The sequence below is a fragment of the Pteropus alecto genome, unplaced genomic scaffold (assembly GCF_000325575.1).
Source record: "Pteropus alecto unplaced genomic scaffold, ASM32557v1 scaffold111, whole genome shotgun sequence".
Classification (NCBI taxonomy): Eukaryota; Metazoa; Chordata; class Mammalia; order Chiroptera; family Pteropodidae; genus Pteropus; species Pteropus alecto.
In genome coordinates, this window is record NW_006431915.1 from 4,361,298 (window position 1) to 4,381,990 (window position 20,693).

The window sequence follows — 20,693 nt, forward strand, 5'->3', positions numbered from 1 at the left end:
TAAATATATACAATGGAATAATACCCAGCCATAAGAAGAGATGAAATACTGCCATTGGTGGCAACATGGACAGACCTCGAGATAATCCTGCTAAACGAAATAAGCCAGATAGAAAAAGCTGAAAACCACATGTTGTCACATATGTGGGATATAAACCTAAAAGCAACAAATGAACAAGACAAACAAACAGAGACTCGCGGACATGGACAATGGACTAGTGGTTACCAGAAGGGAGTGGGGAGGGGGAAGGGGGAAAATAAAAAAATAAAATGTTAAAAAAAATGATGTATATATAGTACAAATGGTATGACTCCTACTCTCAATATGGAACATCAAAGCAGCACACGCTGAACACGCTTCAAATTTTTCTTGATACTACCATCAGGCACATTTTAATATACTATCCCTATCAACAGGGACATTAACAGACTATCTGATAACCTCCCTAACACAAAGGACAAATTCCTCTTAGCGTTCTGGATTGGGAGCCCCTCCACGTCGCCTTTATTATTAGGCACGGTGCGTCACGTAACCTGTCATACTGCTCTCTGCCCAACTGAGTCCATTCAAATCCCTAGTGAATGAGAACAGGGAGCAGGAGACTGCCTTTTATGACCTCTAAAGGCAGGTGCTTCCCATTCTAGTAGCCTCCATCTTACACCAAAAGACTTAGAAGGACAGGTGGCAAGTACCTAGAACGCTAGTGTTAGTGTTACTCTTTTAAACCGTGGTGCTTACTAACATGGCTGCAAGGTCTCTGCACCTTGCCCTTGAATCTGGAAGAGCATGGTCCTCTGCTCAAGCCAAACAGAATGTGATGTTAATAACGCTTTGTGATTTCCGAGGCAAGGCGATGGTTCTCTTGGGATGCTTGCTCTGGGGGTAGAGCCAGCCGCCATGTTAAAAGTCCAACTGCCCGGAGACTGCTATGCTGAAGAGGCCATGAGAAGATGTTCCCATCAACTGTCCCAGCTGAGCCCAGCCTTCCAGTCATCACTGCCAAGTCATGCACCCAAGCTCATCTTCCAAATGAGTACTTCTGGGTGTCCTTGTCCTGGGTATCAGAGGACCAGAAGATTCTCCCAGCTGAGCTCCACCCAAATTCTAAACCAACAGGATCCAGGAGCTATGAAAAATGGTTGTTGTTTTAAGCCACTAAGCATTATAGGGGGAATTGGTTATGAAACAACAGATAACCAGAATGAAAAGCACATATACTCACAGACAGAGCATGTGTGCGTGTCATATGTGTATGTACGTAAAAGTTTTTCATAACTTTAAAAAAATGTTTCTTAGGAAATACTAACTTTGGTATCGCTTGGAGATGAGAAAGAAGAATAATAAACATACAAATTCTCCAGAAAAAGAAAAAGGATAAACAAACCAAAACACTATTCTATGAAGGCCACTCACTCTGTTTAGGAGAAAGACATTAAAATCGAGGGTTGGAATATCTGGGGCTGCTGTACTCTACATTCACAAAGCACTTATGAAGAACTCAATAAACTGCACTGAAAAGAGGGGAGGAGACAGTTATGAATTAAAAGAGACTTAAGAGACATTATTTACCAAACGCCATGTGTGGTCTGCAGTTGGCTCCTGATTCAAACCAACCAACCATGAAAAGGTTTTTGAGATGACTGGGATAAACTGAACAAGGACTTGGTATTAGATGACAGTAAGGAATCATTGTTCTTTTTGTGGAGTATGATACTAGTATTATCACACACAAACACAGTGTATATTTATATGTAAGAGATACCCACTTAAGTATGAATAGATTAAATGCAAGTTGGGAGTTGCTTTAAAATACTCTGGAGAAATAATAATAAATGGGTGTTGTGTACATGAGAGTTTCATCATCCTGTTCTCTCTACTTTGTATAGTTAAAAATTTCCAAAAAAGAAAAGAAAAGAAAGAAATAAACTTAAAGAAAACCTCACAAACTGCTAACGAGTTGAGTGTCGGCACCGTCTGGCCTGAGCTCTGCCTTCGGAATCCAAGCCACTGGCTGGGAAGAGGAGCCTGTGCCCACAGTGAAGGAGAAAGTCCTGGGGAATGCAAGAGGGCAAACGACACCTAAGTGTCTTCCATGCCACTAACACGAAATACAATACGTGGACCGCTGTCGGGCTCCAACTCAGTACCTACCTATGGACCCCAAGTCACATTTCATCCCCACCCCCGTTTCTGGTGCAGTTAACAAAGGGGCTGCACTACTGTGCTTGGCACTTAACTTTACAGACACAAAGTAACACGCTTTGAGAGAGAGGAAGAATGTGTAACCATGAAAGCTAAATTTAAGTTTGGGATACCAAAGTTAACATTCTACCCTATCCAATTTCATGGAAACAAGGATTTTAACCCTGAGAACGTCTCTGAGGGATACATGATTGATTTTTAACCTCGCACTAAAGCACTATCACCTGTGAGTAAAAACATCCGATATGGACCAGGACAAGCTCCTCGGTGGACAACCTCGGATAGCCATAGTGATCAGGGCTTGGTACGGAGACCTACTCAAAAACTAAGTTTTCAGAACACAGGAAAGTTCTAGAAATCAGCATATTTAAGTCCCTCATTTTACAGATGGGTAAAACAAAGCCAGAGGCAGGTCACGTTGCCAGGAAGCCACTGCAAAGCAAGGAATAGGATAAGAGCCTGTGACCCTGAGACCGATACAATTTTCTTTCTTAGGATCATCTCGTGACTACTGCATTATGGGTGTTACCTGAACAAGCAAGGAAAAGGCAAGCCTAGCATTTCTGCTCCCTAAAGGTTAAAAACCAAATATGCAACGCCAAAAAAACCCAGAAATCTCAGTGTTAAAAATTCTTTGACTCTAGAAGGTGCTTGGTATGGGGAAGTATTTTTGGTTTTTTTAAATGGTAGACCAGGGGAAAAAAAAAAACATCCTAAACCACAAGAAAAAGGAAAAAGAAAATGGAACAAATTCGTGCCTGACTAAATAGTAACATGCAATTAAAATGATGGATGTCTTGGTGCCAGAGGTTGAGTTTGAAACAAGCTGCTGGAAGAAGGGCAGCCCTGAAAATAAATTTGCCAAATTACTTTTTGCAGCCAGATTTCAGATTCCCCCTCCACGCAATTCTGAAAGCAAGTAACTCCACTTTTATAAATATGCAACAAATTCCCAGGAAACCCAGCCAAGAGCCCTGAAGAGAAAGAACTAACTTTGGGTGGACGACTGCCCCCATCCATCCTGCAACTTAGAAATGTGACTATATGCAAAGTATGGTAGGTCAGTGCTACCTGGCACACAGGTAGCTTCCCTAACTACCCAGTCCCATAAGGACTGTTCCCCTTTTCTCGGTGGAGCCCTTTAGCACTCTGAGTCCCAGCTCTGCGGTTGAGTTTGGTGTCAGGAAATTTCTTACTTGGTAAGAACGTTTGAGGATGAAACGAAATGAAGGATTTAATAGGGCTGGGCCCCAGGGTTCGCTCAAAGGACACACCCAGTGACAGAGGTGGCCTCATTCTAGGTAGCATGCGCACTCACAGAAGATGAGCTTTATGGGAGTTAAATGACAGGGGAGTGTTACAGGTTGAACTGTGTCCCCTCAAAATTTCACAAGTTGAAGCCCTGACCCCTAGTGCCTCAGAATGTGGCTATATTTAGAGACAGAGCCTTTGAAGAGGTAATTAAGTTAAAGCGAGTTAATTAGGGTAGGCCCTAATCCTATCTGACTGCATCCTTGTAAAGAGAAAGAATGGTTCACAGGCAAAGACATCCGGGACGCCAACAGGGAAATGACCATGGGAAGACACAGAGAGAGGGGCAGCTGTCTGTAAGCCAATGAGAGAGGTCTCAGAGGAAACCAACCCTGCCAGTACCTTGAGCTCAGCTTCCGGAACTGTGAGAAACTAAATTTCCGTTGTTAAAACCACCTGGTCTATGGCATTTTGTTATGGCAGCCCAAGCAAACTAATACAGGGAGGAACACGGCTTCAAGTCAGGACCAGGTGTGTATCTGGCTCCACCACTCACACCAGCATGATTCTAACTAAGCCCCTTAACCTTCAGAGTCTGTTCCCCACCTATGAAATGGAGATAACACAGCACCCATTCCACCCAGTGATGATGACGAGGGTCTCATCCAGCACGGTCACAGCTGGCTACGGGCAGAGCCAGGGCTGTACCAGGACCTCTGACTCTATCTAAGCTCCGGGAACTTTCCACCACATCCCTCTGGAGATCTGGAGCCTTTGCTGGGTGGTAGGCAGCCAGTGGACACTTTGCATGGTACTCCTGGGGCTGAACTGATGGTGAGACCTGTTCTCAACAGCATGGACGCCGTTTCCACAGCAGTCTCGAAGCCCGAGTTCCTTGGCTCTCACGCATGGCTGGTATTCTGTCAGTATGAACGATGAAAACCCAGCTAGCACATTTGCCTGCATTTTAGTACTTTCAGTGATCACACCAACTGCTAAGGCACAGAATTTCAGGGCTATTTTCTTAGCTCTGTGTGCATATAAAATACTCAATAAGGTTAATAAGTGGAAAAATACATACAACATTTAAGCTTATCTAAGGTGAGTTTGGCAGTCAGGGTCATAAAACTATAACTGAGGCACCACCATCCATTCCTCTAATGATAGGTATACAAACAAAGTTGTCTTTATGGCTGGCCTTTGATTTTTCTTCTCTCATTTCTTTTTCTTTTTTCTTTTTTTTTTTCTTTTTTAGTGAGTCAGTAGCCTTTAAAAAAAAAAAGTCTCCTACAAGAAGGCAGAGACTGACACATTCAGATGGAGAAAAGGGGTGTGTGCCATGCTTACAGTCTCTCTGTAGGTTTGGATTTGCAAAGATGGCATTGTCAAGATAATTCCCCAGGTGTGTGGTTTGTAGTTAGTGTGAGCTGTTGAGAGAAGAATGTTGACTGTAAGTTAATCACACAAAAAGTTAGCTTTTCCTTATTCATTAACTAAGAAAAAAAAGGTTTCCAATCATACATGCATTTTTAAATCAACAACTGAACGTCAAGCAAGGTACAAGCATTAACTAGTATTGCTATGGAATGTGCCTTTAAAATAGAACACACAAATAGGAAATTATTTACAGAACTAAACGCCTACGTGCAACTATAGCAACTTCTCATCATCTTTAAACGCTACCAACGGATCACAAGCTAACCCCGATTTTCCCGAGTTCAAGGAGAACTAATTCAGCTGCAATGGCTTCTCACACAAGACCCCAGTAGCCCAGAACTTCAAATCCATGTCAAAGGTATTCCTACAAGATTGCCACTAAGCCAGGCATTGAACCCTCTAGCCCTCACACCTTCTAAAAGAAATAAGGAATGTAAAAGAGGAAAATCCATATGGGGTTATGAGGGGCCACCCACATGCCAGCCACTTTGAGGAATTTGTGCTGGAAGGGGCACGGCATGGAGAACGGGAATGGTGCACAGACAGAGGACATCACACAAGTGGAGGGGGTCCTGAGGAAAGGGGGTGCGGGCAGCCAACACAAGATTCGGCCAACTGCTGCGCAATGGGGATTCAGACTGTGTGATCAGATCTTCCAATTTTTTTTTTAAAAGTCTACAAATTTGAAATTTTTTATGTGCCATGTGGCAATTTTTGAAAGCCTTTTAAAGACCTCTGGTTTACTTTTTAATTGAAGGGTGACATACACAGCTAGAAGTAGTACACAGGTCAGATGCGTACCACTCAAGGAATTATCATAAGTGAACACACCTGTGCAACTACCACCCAGGTGAAAACACAGAACGCTGCCCGCCTCCCGGAAACCGTGTGCCTCTTCCCAATTTCCACCCTTGCCTTCCTTCCCACAGGCACCGAGGATTTGTTTTACCTGAAGTTCATTTAATGGAATCACACAGCATGTACTCTTTTACATCTGTGAGGGGACACAGGGGTGCTAGCCCTCCAAGTCACAGACCTTGTCTCTCTGAGCAAAGGCACACAGGTGCTGGAAAGGAAATGAGACTCAAGTGAATTCACCTTTTGTGGATTCACTCACAGCCGAGAAGGACTTGTCATCCCAGAGGCCTCGAGGAGTCAGAGATAAGGAACTAGACATGGGTGGAGTGGGATGGTCAAAGTCCCACAGAAAGGGAAGGCCTATTCCCGGATCATAGGGACAGCAAAAGGACAGGGGACAAAAGGACAGAGATGGTGGCAGGTGACGGGAGTGAGGGGGCCAAAGTTCAAAATTCATGGCCACCAAACACAGCGGGGAAATAAGCAAGGCCAGAGAGACTGTGGCCAGGGCGGCTGGGACCAACTCCAGTACCCAGAGAGCCCAGCTTTTCCCCAGGAGACAACAAACGGGCTGGCTTCTGGGAAGGAGGAATCAACAAAGATGACCTGGTATGCTCTCTCTTTAAAACACTTAAAAAATAAAATAAAACTTTGTATGATGGACAATTTCAAACAAATACAAAGAAAACAGAATAGTATAGTAAACACCTGTCACTCAGCTTGAACAATTACCAACACTTTGTATCATTTTTTTTCTCTGTTCATTCCTCCCTGGCCTGCCATTCATTTTTTTTCCATGTCTTTTTCTGGGACGGTGACAAGTTTACTTGCATCAAAACACACATATCTGAGCTATTCCATTTTGATAGCAAATTCAAGTCCCCCCAAAAGTTCCCAAGTGTCCCTTCCCAGTCAACCCTTGGCCCTTTCCACTCCCCAGAAGCAACGGAGTTTCTGACTTGTTTTCTCCACAGGTTAGTTTTGCTAGTTCTGGAACTGCACATAAATGGAATCATCCAGAAGGTATTCTTTTGCGTAAGGTTTATTTCACTCGACATAATGCGTTTGAATACAAAAAGATGAATTTTAAAATTCAGTTTGGGCCAAACTGTATAGACTGGTCTTCATTGCCCTTCTCACACCATCTGATGCGGAGAACTATAATTTTGAGATCAATATTTGAGATCAAAATAACCCACAATGGGATTGATTCAGAGCCATGATTTTCAAAGAATTATTCAAGTTCTGCTTTCTTCCCTGGGTCCCGCATTCCAGATACCAGTTTCTGCACCTAAAATGCTACAACCATCCCAGAGCTCTGACCTAAAAGAGCTGACTTTGCAGTATCCTCTGAGAAGCAAGGCAGATCACCTTTCTTTTGTCGCTTGCCCTGTCTCTTCCTCTTTAAGGAAGAAAACTGGGTAAAAGCATGGAAAAACTGTAGCGTTTTCTGCAAATGCAAAAGACACATCTTCTCATTAAACTGGCAGTTGCTTAAGGAAAGAGATGCATCTTTGACTCAGCATGGTATCTACCGGCCCCTGGCTTGGTTCAGTGTATACAGCAGGCAGACCCTCAGTAAATGCCTGTGCCTCTTCATTATTTGCTCGAGTTTTTCATTTCATGACGGCCTTGAAAACGTCAACCCCACCAGGTTTGAAAGGCAACAGAGCAGAGTGGCCTAGAGTGTGGGCTGCCTTCCTTTTCTCATCTGTAAATAGTGACAACACTAGACCCTATGCTCAGGGACTCCGTGGGAGCTGAGATATGTCCACATACATCAGCCACCCAGAGCCTAGCAGAGAACAAGCTCCTACATAGCTACACATGTCAGCTACTGTCACTCTCCAGTTTCGGTCTCCGAGCTGGCCCTTTTGGATATGAATTGCATTCAAACCCTCACCAGACTCCTCTCCAGGTGTCTGACTCGCTGGTTCTCCACATTGGCCTCATCTAAAACACAACCAGAAACGAACTCAGGTTTTGCGGCACCTTAAAGCTGACACCATCTGGAGGTCTTAAAGAAAATGCCAAAAACATCTTACATTTGCAAACTATACAAAACCAAGGACCAAGCAGATATGGTACTAGACAGGGCTCCTCCCTACTGCTGCTCCACCCCCAGGTTCACCAACATGCCATGCACAAAATATGGGGGTCACATCTCAGCTTCTCCATCAATTCCACTCCTAAATCCAGCCACCAAATCCACTGGACTGCATATCCTCAAACTCCACTGCATCTGCCCAACTCATCAATGCCTTAGTTTAAACCCAAAGTGCAGCTCACAGCCTCTTAGCCTGACCACCCAACCTCAAACACGCTGAAGAGCCAAACTCCAAGCGGTCTTAGCCTCCCTTCCTATCTCCTCTGCTTCAGCATCCCACAAACTACATTCTGTTTTCCAAACACATCCAGTCCTTGTCCTCCACAGTGAAGTTGGCCTCGCTGTTCTTCCACCTGGACTGCCAACCCTCCACCACTCACTGTCAAAATCAACCCAACGGTCACCGCCCACCCCCGAAGTCATCCCTAATGGAAATCCACCTCTACTTTCAAGGAACCTCTAATGGCTTCCTTCATTTGTCTAGCTACGATAGTGCCCAAGTCATGCTGTCTACTGTTATGGTTAAAGTTGTTCGTTCTCCTTTTTAAGAGGACCAGATGGCGTGCAATGCAATTTATGAACAATTCCACACTCCAAATGAGCTCCTTTTAAGCAAGGCCCACATTTTTGACCATTTCATATTCCTCACACCAAGCCTTACACATACTAGATGATTCCTATTTTTTGTTGTCATTTTCAATAAATAAATAAAATAGCTGAAATAAAACAAGTCTTCTCAGTAAACAGAATAAACCATAGCTGTCTGGAAAACTCATATGTGGAAGAGCTCACTCACTGAAGTTGAGTTAATAAAATGAATGACATGTTGCAATAATTCAAGTACAAGCAATTCTTTTTCAGAAGACAGCACACAGTTTTTGCATTTTTCTTCAGGAGTTTCTTTAATGAAGAAGAACTATACACCACAGCTTTTAGAACAAAGCTAAATATTTCTGAACTTCAAAGCAAAATAAATCCATATGAGGCATCCTAAACAAATACTTCTGACCTTGGTTGGGTTCCCTGCTCTCTCATTAATATATCCCACATCCAGATCTCCACTGCTCAGCCTTCACCCTTGAGGATGCCTGGGATCCGCCACTGCCAGCTGGTGGCACAAACAGGAGCCAGTGCCAAGCCAGCCTGGGCCCCTCCCTGGACTCTGACTGGCCACTCTCACTGCCATCCAGTCAGCCCTGATGCACCCAACACAGATTGCAAGTGACTGAGCAGGTGGCCTGGGCCCTGGGTCTCAGGCCCTGGCAAACAGGAACGATAAGAGGACTGCAATCAGTGAGATGCTCAGAGTGAGCTGCGAGTTAATAACCAACTTTTGGGAGCCTTTACAGTTGACTGGGGCTTTCCTGGGTGAAGCCCATGTCCATTTCATGGGCAGGTGACAGGGCAGGCAGTGTTTCTGCTGAGCCAGGGGAGAACCACAGTTCGCTTTCAGAAGAGCTGGAGGAGCCTCAGAGAGGTGCTGAATGTCACTTGGCCACTGAGAGTAGGAGCCTGGAGGGCTGCATGCAGGAAACTGCTCTTATTACACGCTAATTACTGCTCATTTGCCACAGGTGAGCAGCAGCCGGCTGCATAGAGCAGCAGCGAGTGTTTCAAGGCAGCCAGGAAAGATCTGCCATCCTAGAAAGAGGCTTGGGACCACGTGGTCCCCAAGTGCTCCTTTGGGGGTAAACTGCACTGCTCTCTGCCCCGGCACCCTTCTCCCTGAAGTGTTCATTGATTCTGCATTCCCTAAAGTGTGTGCAGGCACCTCTAGCCGGAAGAGATGGAAAGGGCTCCCTGGGGGCTTCCAGGAGAATGTAAAAGAACCTAAACAGGAGTGAGCTAGAGAAGGAAAGATTCCATGGTCAAGGGAGACATTCAAAACCAGTGCCAAGAAAGTTGATGAAGAAACAGAGGGTGGACATAGAAGAAGAAAAGACATTCTTTTATCGAATCTTTCCAAAGACGGAGTTTCAACCTCTTCAAAGGAGGACCAGCCAGTGGGAAATGAGGGCTCACTAGCAGGGCTGAACAAGGAGCTGCAATCTCGGGTGTATTACTTCAAGCCTCAGTGCCTTTGCACATGCCAATCTGGCCACCAGGGAAGCTGTTTCTCCACTGTTCTCTCTGAAATTTTCCAGGTCCTCTGTTTCCCCTTCACAATCCCCATCTTAGGCCTTCCTATGAGCTTATTTAAAATGCTCTACAGCACTTTTCATACCAGGTGTAGTGACTTATCTCCACTCAAGTTCCTTGAGGGCGAGGAATCTGTCTTACTGTTCTGTGTGCCCTGACTCAGATGCTTTAAATAAGGCCAGTTTCTGGTACCAACTTCAGAGCTGAAGTGAATGCCTCTAGATCCTGCAACTGCTCACCAAAAGCCACCAACACCAACGGACTTCAGGTCATTCATAGAGAAACTGAAGTCAAGACACGAATTTCTACTTAGTGAGGAAAGGCCTGTAAGGGAAGTGTAGGTATTTGGGGGCTTAAAGAGACGTGATCGCTCTGGTTCCACTGAGGTTGCCTCAGAAGAGGAAGGGGGTATGGGAGACCAGCTCAGAAAGACACAAGAGAAAAATACAACTTAAAAAAAAAAAAGCAAGCAAAAAAGAACAGAACAAGGCATTCCAGGAGTAGATACAGATGATTTATAAACATGGGCAAAGATACTCAACTCCATCAATAACTGGGGAAAAGCGAAGACCACAGGACTTCCCACTAACTCCCACCAGACTGGTAAAATAACACGGGAAAGCTGCACAGTAACAAGTCTTGGAGAAGAATGGACCAGCAGTCGCTTTTGTATGCTGCTGGGACTCTGGAAAAAATTTCACGTGATCAAAACCTTGCTCACTTCTTCCCAGCCATTCCGCTCCTGGGTACACACCCAGGAGAGATGCGTGCTCACATACGTGCATCAGGAGGCCAATTCTAGAAGGTTCAAAGCAGCATTTCTTTACAACAGCCTCAAACTGAAAATATCCCAAATGTCCACCAACAAAGGATACATTTCAATAGATTACTGCAAAGCAGTAAGAACCATAGCTACCCCATCAATATGTGTGAATCTTACAGACACAGTAGTGAGTGAAAAATCCACTTATATAAAGTCCACAAACATGTGAAACTAACAATATGTTGTTTGGGGAAGCATACATATGCAGCAAACCAACAGGAAAAGGAAAGGATGAGAGACCGACTTTGGGAGAGCAGGAGGGAGGGGAATGCGACTGGGAGAAGCGTGGGGGTCTTTAATAGCACTGGTGACGGTCTTTGTTCTTAAGTTGGGTGGTGGGAACATGCATGTTCATTGCATTATTTTTCTATAAACTCTTCATGTAATAGACACTCTTTTGTATTTAGATTTCATCATTAAAAAGTTCAGAGTACGTGCTGGGCAGAGGACTTGCCAACACTGAGCAACTCAAGACAAAAATGTCCGGGGAAAAACTAAAAGCAGACGACCTGGAAGGGTGAGCATGAAGCAAAACAGTCCCAGGGCAGAGGTTCTAGAATGCCAAGAATAAAACCAGGCGGGAAGGGCTGGGGACATCCAGGTCTCCACTGGAGTACCACTAATGAACGGCAAGACTGAGTTAGGAAGGCCTGGACTGGCACAAAAATCCATAACTCGGATAAATGGATAAACCAAGTGTGGCATATACATACACTGGAATACTACTGGGCCACAAAAGAGAATAACGTTCTGACACATGCTACAACATGGATGGACCTTGAAGACATCATGCTAGGGAAAAGGAGCCAGACACAAAAGGACGGATGCTGTAGGATTCCACTTATATGAGATACTTAAAGTAGCCAAGTTCATAGAGACAGAAAGTAGAATGGTGGCTGCCAAGGGCTGTGGGGAGGCGGGTAGGGAATGAGTGTTTTATGGGCACAGTTTCAGTTTGGGAAGATAAACAAGTTCTGGAGATGAAGACTGGTGATGGCTGCCCAACAATGTGAATGTACTTAATGCCACTGAACTGTACACCTAAAAATGGTTAAAATGATAAATTTGATATTACTCACATTTTTTCACAATTAAAAAAAATCCATAATTCGATACGGGTGCAGCTGAACAAGAGCGCAGGTAGGATCAACAAGAGGCACCGTCAGGCCTACCTCACCTGCCTGAGCAGACATAACATAGGATTCTCACAACAGCAACATTCAGATCAGGACCCAGGCATGGAGGAGACCCCACAGAGCTGAGAGATGTGGACTCTGCAGGCACCTGCAGAACCAGCAGCCTATGTCCTGGGGCACGGCTGGCAGTGTGGACTGATACCCTTGGGATATCATTTTCTAGTTCTTAACTTCAAAAAGGAAAGCCTGGTGTGACTTTGACTCAGCCACCTATGACTTTGGAGAAAAGAACCTGCAAAAAATGCTGAGAAATAGTAGAACTCAAATACCAAAAATGCTCAAAGGCACAGAGGTCCAGGAGAGAAAGGGGATTTTATTGCATGAAGTTTTGACCTGTTGAATCACAAAGGATTCTGACATTCGAAATAGTTCCAAGGAGCATACATGTCACACAGGAAGGCTGGGTGTGCACAGCAGGGTCTGGGGAAAGAGCACTGGAAGAGGAGTCAGGAAACCTAGATTCACTTCTGGCTCTGCGACACTAACTAGCCGAGTGGCGCAAGGCCATTTGCTCCCTGAGACCACGCATAAAGAGGATAATAATATCTTCCCCAGATGGTGGCAATTAAGGGATTCTACCAGCCTGGGGTAGGACTGCCCAACAGGTAAGATACCAGCTCCCTTGCACATCAACCTCCAACCCCAAGAATAAGTAGAAATAGATATAACTCAGGGCATGCATGCATGCACACACACACACAGAATGAGGGGTGAATTTTAGTAATTCAGAATAAGCTCAAAAGAGGGCAGAAACTGGTGAGAAGTGTGTCAGGAAGGCCTGGATGGGAGGGGGAGAAAGGATACACCCCACGCTTACAAACACGTATACAAAAGCACAAAGACTTAAGGGAATGAAGTGAAACCAACCAGTTACTATGCAGCAGGATGGGAATATATAAAATGATTTCTTTGTGACATTTTAATGGTGTTCTATTAAGCACTTTTTAAAAACTAGCTTACTTCTGACCTCAGTGCTGAAGAATTATGGCCATCAAACCAGAATGCACTCTGGGCGAAACTATATTCTGAGGCTCAGAAGTCTCCATTCACCTTGGAACCTCAGGGGCAAGCTCAGCACCCACCCACCCACTCCCATCCTTCCACTCCTCCCATGCCCAGACCTGCTGTCAGAGGACTTCCCTAGACCACAAATCTCAGGCCAGACTGTCTGAGATCGAAGCCAGAGTTTACCTCTACTAGCAAGTGATATGGACAAAGTTCTTAACCTGTCTTAACGCAATTCTACCATCTACAAATCAGGGATAACAACAGTAACTGCCAATAGAGTTTTGTGAGGATTCAACAAGACAATCATTCAAGCACGTAGCACAGTACCAGGCAAAATGCTCAGTAAGCCTTGGCTCTTACTAAGTGCTTGACACACTCCTGCTCTTCAATGGTTTTTCATTCATACTTTAAGATTCAGGGACACAGCCGGAGCTCATAATCCTCCCCTACCCCAAGGAGTCTAGAGCCTGGGAAAGGGGGTTTTCTGGCTCCCATCCTGCATGCATTTGCATCTGCTGTTTCCTCTGTCCCAACGCCTTCCGACTGAGTCTAATAGCTGAACTCCTATGCATCCTTTAGGACAATTCGATGTCACTTTGGGTATCGAACCGTCGCCAACTCCACCCCACAGCTCAGTTGCTCACCCTCTGCACTACTCCCTCATGTGGGGTGATGAGTCATCTATTCATGCTGTCTTCCCTTCTAGATTGGAGCTACTTCATCCCTCTTGTACCCTTCCCCAATGCTAGCTAATACAGTGTAAGTGCTCAATAAGCCTTTGCTGACTGAAGAAAATATACCGTGGGCAAACAAAAACATTTGGGAAAAATAAATAAAAAAAAAGAAGCCAGAAAGTAAAATCAAGTGGGGCTAGTGAGATACATCCAGCTCTATAGAGAAGCCAAAGAAGCTGCAGAAGGGGATTGGGGAGGGGGGGACTAGGGCAGAGGAGGCACACCTGGGATGCTGCAAGGTTGCTGCCCACCTCGGTCGAATCAGCTGTAGGCAACACTGGGCAGGCATGAGAGTGGTGACTGCCCCAAAGCAGGTGTTCAGAACACAAGCCCTCAGATGCAAAGGGACACTGTGGCTACATCAACAGGACCTTTAACCTGTTGTAAAATATAGGTGATTGGAAGAAAGGGCTCCAAAGAGCTTGCTTCTCACCCCTCAGGGACAGTAGGCAGTACGCAGCTCAGATGGCCATTGGGGGCCCCCCCACCACAGTTAAGGGGCCCAGAGAATATAAAAGGGAGACAGGAGACACAGGGCCTCACCCTAAAGAGACACAAACTCGAGGGTCTACAATCCTTGTTCAATTGTCCTGGAGAGGGATTTTCATCAACCTATATAACTTCACCATTTAAATACATATTTATCTAAAAAGAGAAGGAAAAGGTACAGATGGATACACATCACAATTTTAATAGTGGTTATCTCTAATGAGATTTTAGGTTTTTTAACTTCTCTTGCTTCTCTACATTTTCTAATCATTCTGCTTTAAACATGTTCTAGTGTGAAATGAAAATGAGAGAGAAAAGCACATGCCAACCTGAAAAAAAAAAAACAAAACACCAAGATAGATCAGCAGCTGACCCTGCCTGCGGCAGCTGTCACGGGCCAGAGGAGGAAACCAGGGTGCAGACAGACCAGGGTCCTGTAGGAGAGAGAACAGTCCATCCAAGCAGAGTGGAGGAGGAGGGCCAGGAGCCAGGCCTTGGAAAAGGATGGATCACGTGTTTTGAGGACAAATTGTGGGTGGAGGACTTCTCTGGTTATGGAGTGGATTTTTTTCTAAGTCACTGTGCAAGAATTTAAGGGGAAGTTCTATCTGCCCCTCCCCCCACCTTTTGCTATTTCGAAATTAAACAGACCTGTGCCTTCATCCACAGCAGTGCACTAGGGACAGAATTCAATGAGATTATACACGTGAAAGTGCTTAGCAAGTTAATATTTGCTCAGTCCTGGACCAGTGTAGGGTCATGTTACTGGCACTGGGGAGGCTGGGAAGACCCCTCCCCCACCAATATTAACACTGACAATCTAGCAAGTGCGGAACCAGAGTTAGATAGAGATCACACCTATGTCTCACTTTGGGAAGGATGTTCACCATTCACCTTTGTGCCCTGCCCCCAGCCCTCCTTTTAAAACAAAGGTATTTAAAAAAGTACACAAACTCACGATCGATCCACATAAGTATCCAAGGCTCCCCATGGTCTCATTCACCATCTGGGAAGGGGTGGGAGTGAGTTAAGCACTGGAGGGCTACCTTCGAATAATACCTTCTCCCTCTGGGGCAGGAAAATAACAAGCCACCCAGAGGCCTGGGATAAAGCAAGGTGCCCATGGCACCCAGTACCTTGGGAGAGGGCGAAAGTCAGGAGGTGGGGCGTCTTATATGGTACCCCGTTCCTTCCCACAACTGAGGGTGAAGCTACTCTTGCCCTCCAAGCTAAACTCTACTACGTCCCTGCCCTCTGCCTTCCCCTCCCCCATACACTCAACTGATACCACCTACAAACTGTCCTGGCACTCTGCCCCTCGTCCTGGCCAGGCCCTCATCACCCCGCACCTGGACTACTGCAACAGCACAACTGGTCTCCAGTCCCCCGTCCTGCCCAGCCTCCAGTCTGCTGTGGTGAAAATGGGCTCCCTAAAGCTCAGGTGTGGCACTATCAACCCTTAGTTCAAAGATGTCCAGAGACACCCTACCGCCACTCCTCCCAATTGCCTACAGCTCTCACAGTACTGAAGCCAGGGTTTTTCAAAGGGTGTGAAGGAACCTTCCTCAGAATCACCTGGGGTGCTTGTTAAAAGTCCAGCTTTCTGAACTAAGGAATGAGAAATTCTGGGAACGGGCTCTGGGAATTTTAACTGGAGAAAAGACAATCCCAGATGAAACTTTCGGTACACTGAAATTAGAGGACCATTTTGCTAGAGTTTCCCACTGTTTAGGTAAACGTGTCCTACTTCCAACTGCCAGGAACATATCCCACCGTCCTGCCAAGAGGCTGTGTTAGGACTAGGGGTCCGTCTTCTTCCTACTGCTGATCCTACGCTCACGTCCAAAGGCCAGACAACTGAGGTTCCTAAAGTAGACCATACCAACTCTTCACTGAATGACCACAGGAAAGTCACTTCTTATCCACAGGCCTCAGTTTCCCACATACATAATGGATGGGATATGCTCTGTCTAGGGTCTCTTTCAACTCCAAAATAAGGCATGTGACCTTTATGCTGTATCAGGATGTTCTGTTGGACCAGAGGTTCCAATCCTAAAATCCGAAGAATCTGCATTTTTCTATTCATTTGGGGGGAGGGGCATTCTTTTCTCACCCAAAGTGAAACTTTTAAAACCCATCTCTCACACGACATCCAACTTCCAATTTCCACCAAAGGAGAGACGAGCAATGTGTAGCCTTCTTGGCACAGCTTTTTTCTTTTCTTTAATGTCCATTCCTAGATATTTTTCCAAGCCCTTGCCATAGACCAAAGAGAATGCATGAGACATAAGATTACAACCTGCCATTTACTGAGGCTGTTTATATTCTTGTCATGTAATCCTTCCAACATCCCCTTTTTAAATTTTTTATTTTATTTATTATTTATTTTTTTAGGCGAGGCAACCCTTGGTTTGACCTCACAGATTGCAAGGACCTTGTGAGCTTACAATCCCTTATTTTTTTATGCCTACAGCACCTGGTCTTCCTAGGTGGTCTTCCATTCAAGTACTAACCAGGTCTGACCCTGCTTAGCTTCCGAGATCAGATGGGATCGGGCTTGTTCAGGGTGGCATGGCCGTAGACTCCAGCATCCCCATTTTAAAGACCAGAAAATCAAGGCTCAGAGAGGTGAAGTTGCCCAAGGCTGCACAGCCAGCCTACAAGACTCAAACATGGCTCTGCTGATCCTGAAACTCTCCACGTTTGCCACTGCGCCATGATGAGTCAACGTGGAGTTCCAGAGACAATGAGAGCGACTGCGCCAGATGCAACACTGGCCAACAAAGCCATGCCCTCCGAGGCATAGTGGGAGTGCTAACCAGCCAGCCACACATCCTAACAGCTTTGTACACAGAGCTGCTGGAAGACTGTGCACGCAGGGGTGGGGGGAGACGGGACTGAGCAACAGCCGCACGAGCAAAATCGATGCCAGGGATTTAGTCAACAGAGAGCTAATATGAGTCAACAGTGGGTGCTGCTGCCAAGCACACTAATGAGATCTTCAGCTGCATTAATAGAAGGAAAGTGTCTAGGGCAGGCCGAGGGAGTCTTGCCCTACTCTGAACAGACCACACCTGAGGGCTGGGTAGGGCTGGGCTAAGGAGAGAGAGGCAACTTCCAAGGCAAGATCAGGTTTTCTGAAAAGGAATGGCTCAGAGTGGCTCTCTGGTTGGAAGGGTGAGCCAAGGACTCCCTTGGAAGCTGGTCTGTAAAGCCAACCCACTTTAGACTGCATGTTGTAGATGGATTTTTAAAGAAGATCTTTTTATTCACATGTTATCAAAGATTGGGAAACCAGTGACTATCCACGGCAAAGGTTAAGAACACTCAGGCATGCTAGGGGACACAGCCCACCAACAGACAAGGGGGCTCCAGGCCCTGTCAAAGGAGGATGGCTGGAGAAGACAGCTGCAGTTGCTTCTCCCCTTATTAGCTGTAACGAATGGGCTGTGGCTTGGCCAAGAAGTGGACTTAACACAACAGGTATTCTAAAAATGCACAAGAGACATTGTATTTGAGATCCTATCATCTCAAGTGTCAAAGTCTCCAGGAAATCCTCCCAATTCGCCCAGCCTGTCCATCCCCAGCACCCTGTCTGGGTGAGTGTGTCATATCACTTAGCATCACTTGGAATGAAAAAAATGTGTCTCCATCTGTTTCCCAAGAGTCCCAAAGCCATCTCTCATTCACCTTTGTGTCCATAGCACAGTGCCTGGCACACTGGAGACACCCAAAAAGTGCCGACTGAACTGAAAGCTGAGGAGCCCTGGCACAGTCACATTGAGCAGGGGGTGTTGTATTCAAGGCAGTTTCAGAACACAAGCATCCTGAACAGGGCTAATAAAATGGCTTATGACGATGCATAACCACTTTTAGTATGCTTAGTAAAGGAATTCTTGAAGCTAACACCACCAGAGAGTTTTAATTACAAAGGAGCCATAGTTAGCCTGGCAAGTGCACTGAGTGCCTGTGGAAGCGACTGGAGACAAAAAATCCGGCTTAGGGATATGGCGGTCAAAGGTAAATCCTATCTGTGCGTCAGGCAGCCATGCAACACCAGAGCCCAAGAAGCGATAAAAAATCCAGGGATGCAGAAGAGGAGAATAATGACAAGTGGGGCCAAATGCCAGAAAGGTCAGCATGAAAAGGGAGCCCAGTGAAATGGGTCTGAAGGGGCACATGCTGCAAGTTCATGGGGAGCTAGATGCTTGGCATTAACCTCGTAACTCCCAGAATTAATTACAAGAACTAAGACTCTGATCTGGAAAGACGAGCGTAGGAGATTGTGGTGCAGTTCTAATATCTACTAAATCTTTAATTCGATGAGCCTTGCTCACTGGTGATTTTTCTTCAACTTTCCTCCCCGAGGGCTCACATAACAAAACTGAGCGTTTGCTTTTTATTTGCCTTTGGACAGTGTGTGTGTATGTGTGTGTATTTCTGTATAAATAAAATGTGGGATTCGGTGAATCACATCTTAAAGTATCAAGAAATCTACGATCATAAGAAAACCCAGTGAATTTTTTTGTAAGTAGCCTTTAATAGTGAAGAAGCCTTTTAGGATGCAAATACACCCCCCTCCAATGAGGGCTCCACCAGCTGTAATTCCTCCTGTGACCTGTTCATGTGTGTACCTTGTTTGTTGAGTCTATTCACCATGCATGCACTTTACTCAGTTTGCATCTTTCATCTCAGAAACACCACTTAAGCCTGTCGCTCAAACCTGACAGAAGCAATACATTTTATTAATGAACCATCCTTGGGGGAAAAGACAGAAGAAAACCATCAGCAAGGAGCAATGTCAAAGTTCCCAAGGAGAGCATCCCTTTTCCAGATCCAAGATGCAAAATACGCCACATTCTCTTCACCCGCGAGCTGCCCACTCCTCCTGGTTCTTCGGGCCTCCTTTCCCAGCTGAATAAAAGCTGGAGAGCCTCAATCGCCGGCAGCAGTAACATTTTAATGCTATTTTAGACAACTCTAAGAACTGGAATGTTGGCTCCTTTTCTATGAATAAAAAAAACCAAACCCAAATGGGTATTATCATAACAAAATGATATCCTACGGAGAGAACTAGGAGCCACAAAAATAAAATTGCCATAAATTGAAACTGTCTCAAAATTAAACCTACACAGGGAAGCATTAAACCCCGGGCCAGGCAGGCTCTGATTTTCCCATCTAAAACCCTTACATGTTCCTAGTTCCCTCGCAAAGTCCAAAGAATTTCCCCCACCCAAGAAGGCCTAAATGCTTTTTTTGGAAGTCCAGGTATGTTATTATTTTTCCCTGGAAACCTTCGAGGTGATCTGTAACATTCATCTAAAGCTCATTCATTGCTGTGTCCTTAGTCACACCCAAAGATTCCCAAAGGCACCGTCTGCCGCAGCGTGGGGTGCACAGTAGGCGCCCCATTAATGTGCAGATTTGATCTGACCAGATCTGGCCCCTTGGCTAGAAAGACACGTAGGTAGGTAGCCGGATGCCCTGGCGGGGACAGCCGGCCTAGCTCTCTCTGCTGGAGGAGGGCGGGGTGCAACCACCTGTGGGCGAGTGGCTGGCTCAGCCCCGGCGCCGCCGCCACCCTGGGGTGCCTCGGCTGCCCCACACACGTTGCCTGAGGGGAAAGTCCGGTGCTCCAGGCCCCGTGGGGGCCCTGGGGAGGACTCCCAGTGCCCCAGTAAGGTCTCTGCCCGGCGCAAAGTTGGTCAGGTCCAAGAGAGTCGATTCTAGAGTTAGCGCCCAAGTCGCCCAACCCCCTGTGAGGTTGTGGGCTATAGGGGATCTCTGGGATAAGGAACGGGGGAGCGGAGGTAGTGGAGGAGCACCGAGAGGGAATCAAGAGAGAATAGAATTGTTCCCCTGACTCCCTCCCAAACTTCAGGCACCTGCAGAGTAGCAGGCCTGGTGGGGGCTTTGCGGGGGCAAGCGGTTCATGCCAGGGCAGCCTTGCATTGCTTTGAGATTTTCTAACCAACAACCCAGCACCAAGAAACCCCCGCAGGAATCAAGGGGCGCGAAGGGGAACACCGGTCACCGCGCCAGGGGGCAGAGACGAGGAAACTCGTGCAATGGGGAGGGGTGAGACCCAAAGGATGAGGTGGGAACCAGAAAAGGTGCTACCCAGCAGTGCAATGTTTCAAGGAGAGGGCACCGGCCAGGGATGGGGCCTCGAAAGAGACCGGGACCGGGTGGTCCAAAGGGAAAACCAGGGTTAAGGGGTGCTCGCAGAAGGGGGAGAGGATCGCGGAAAGGTGCTAGGGGAGCGCCCCAGAGGAAAAGCATGTGGGGTGAGGAGCTGCCCCAAGGGGCGCGGGGTGCCAGTACCCGGGACTGGCCCCGTCACTCACCGGCAGGTCCACGCTCACTTCGGTCCCGTCGAGCAGGAAGACGCGGCAGTAGAGGGTGGCCTTGGCAGCGCCGGCGGCGGAGATGTGCACCGCCGCGCCGCC

The 20,693-nt window shown here is 46.3% G+C and overlaps 1 protein-coding gene and 1 non-coding gene across 2 annotated transcripts in view; both read right to left on the minus strand.

Moving 5' to 3' along the window:
• EPB41L4B (erythrocyte membrane protein band 4.1 like 4B) overlaps positions 1-20,693 on the minus strand; it is a gene marked incomplete at its 5' end in the record, with an annotated part of 113,210 nt that extends 92,517 nt beyond the window's left edge. Inside the window, one exon of the mRNA XM_025041254.1 lies at positions 20,592-20,693. Coding sequence (XP_024897022.1) covers positions 20,592-20,693 — 102 coding nt within the window. The remainder of the gene's footprint in view (positions 1-20,591) is intronic.
• On the minus strand, positions 16,709-16,827 carry LOC112473171. The gene has a single exon (XR_003043933.1). It is a non-coding gene; the product is annotated as a 5S ribosomal RNA (ribosomal RNA).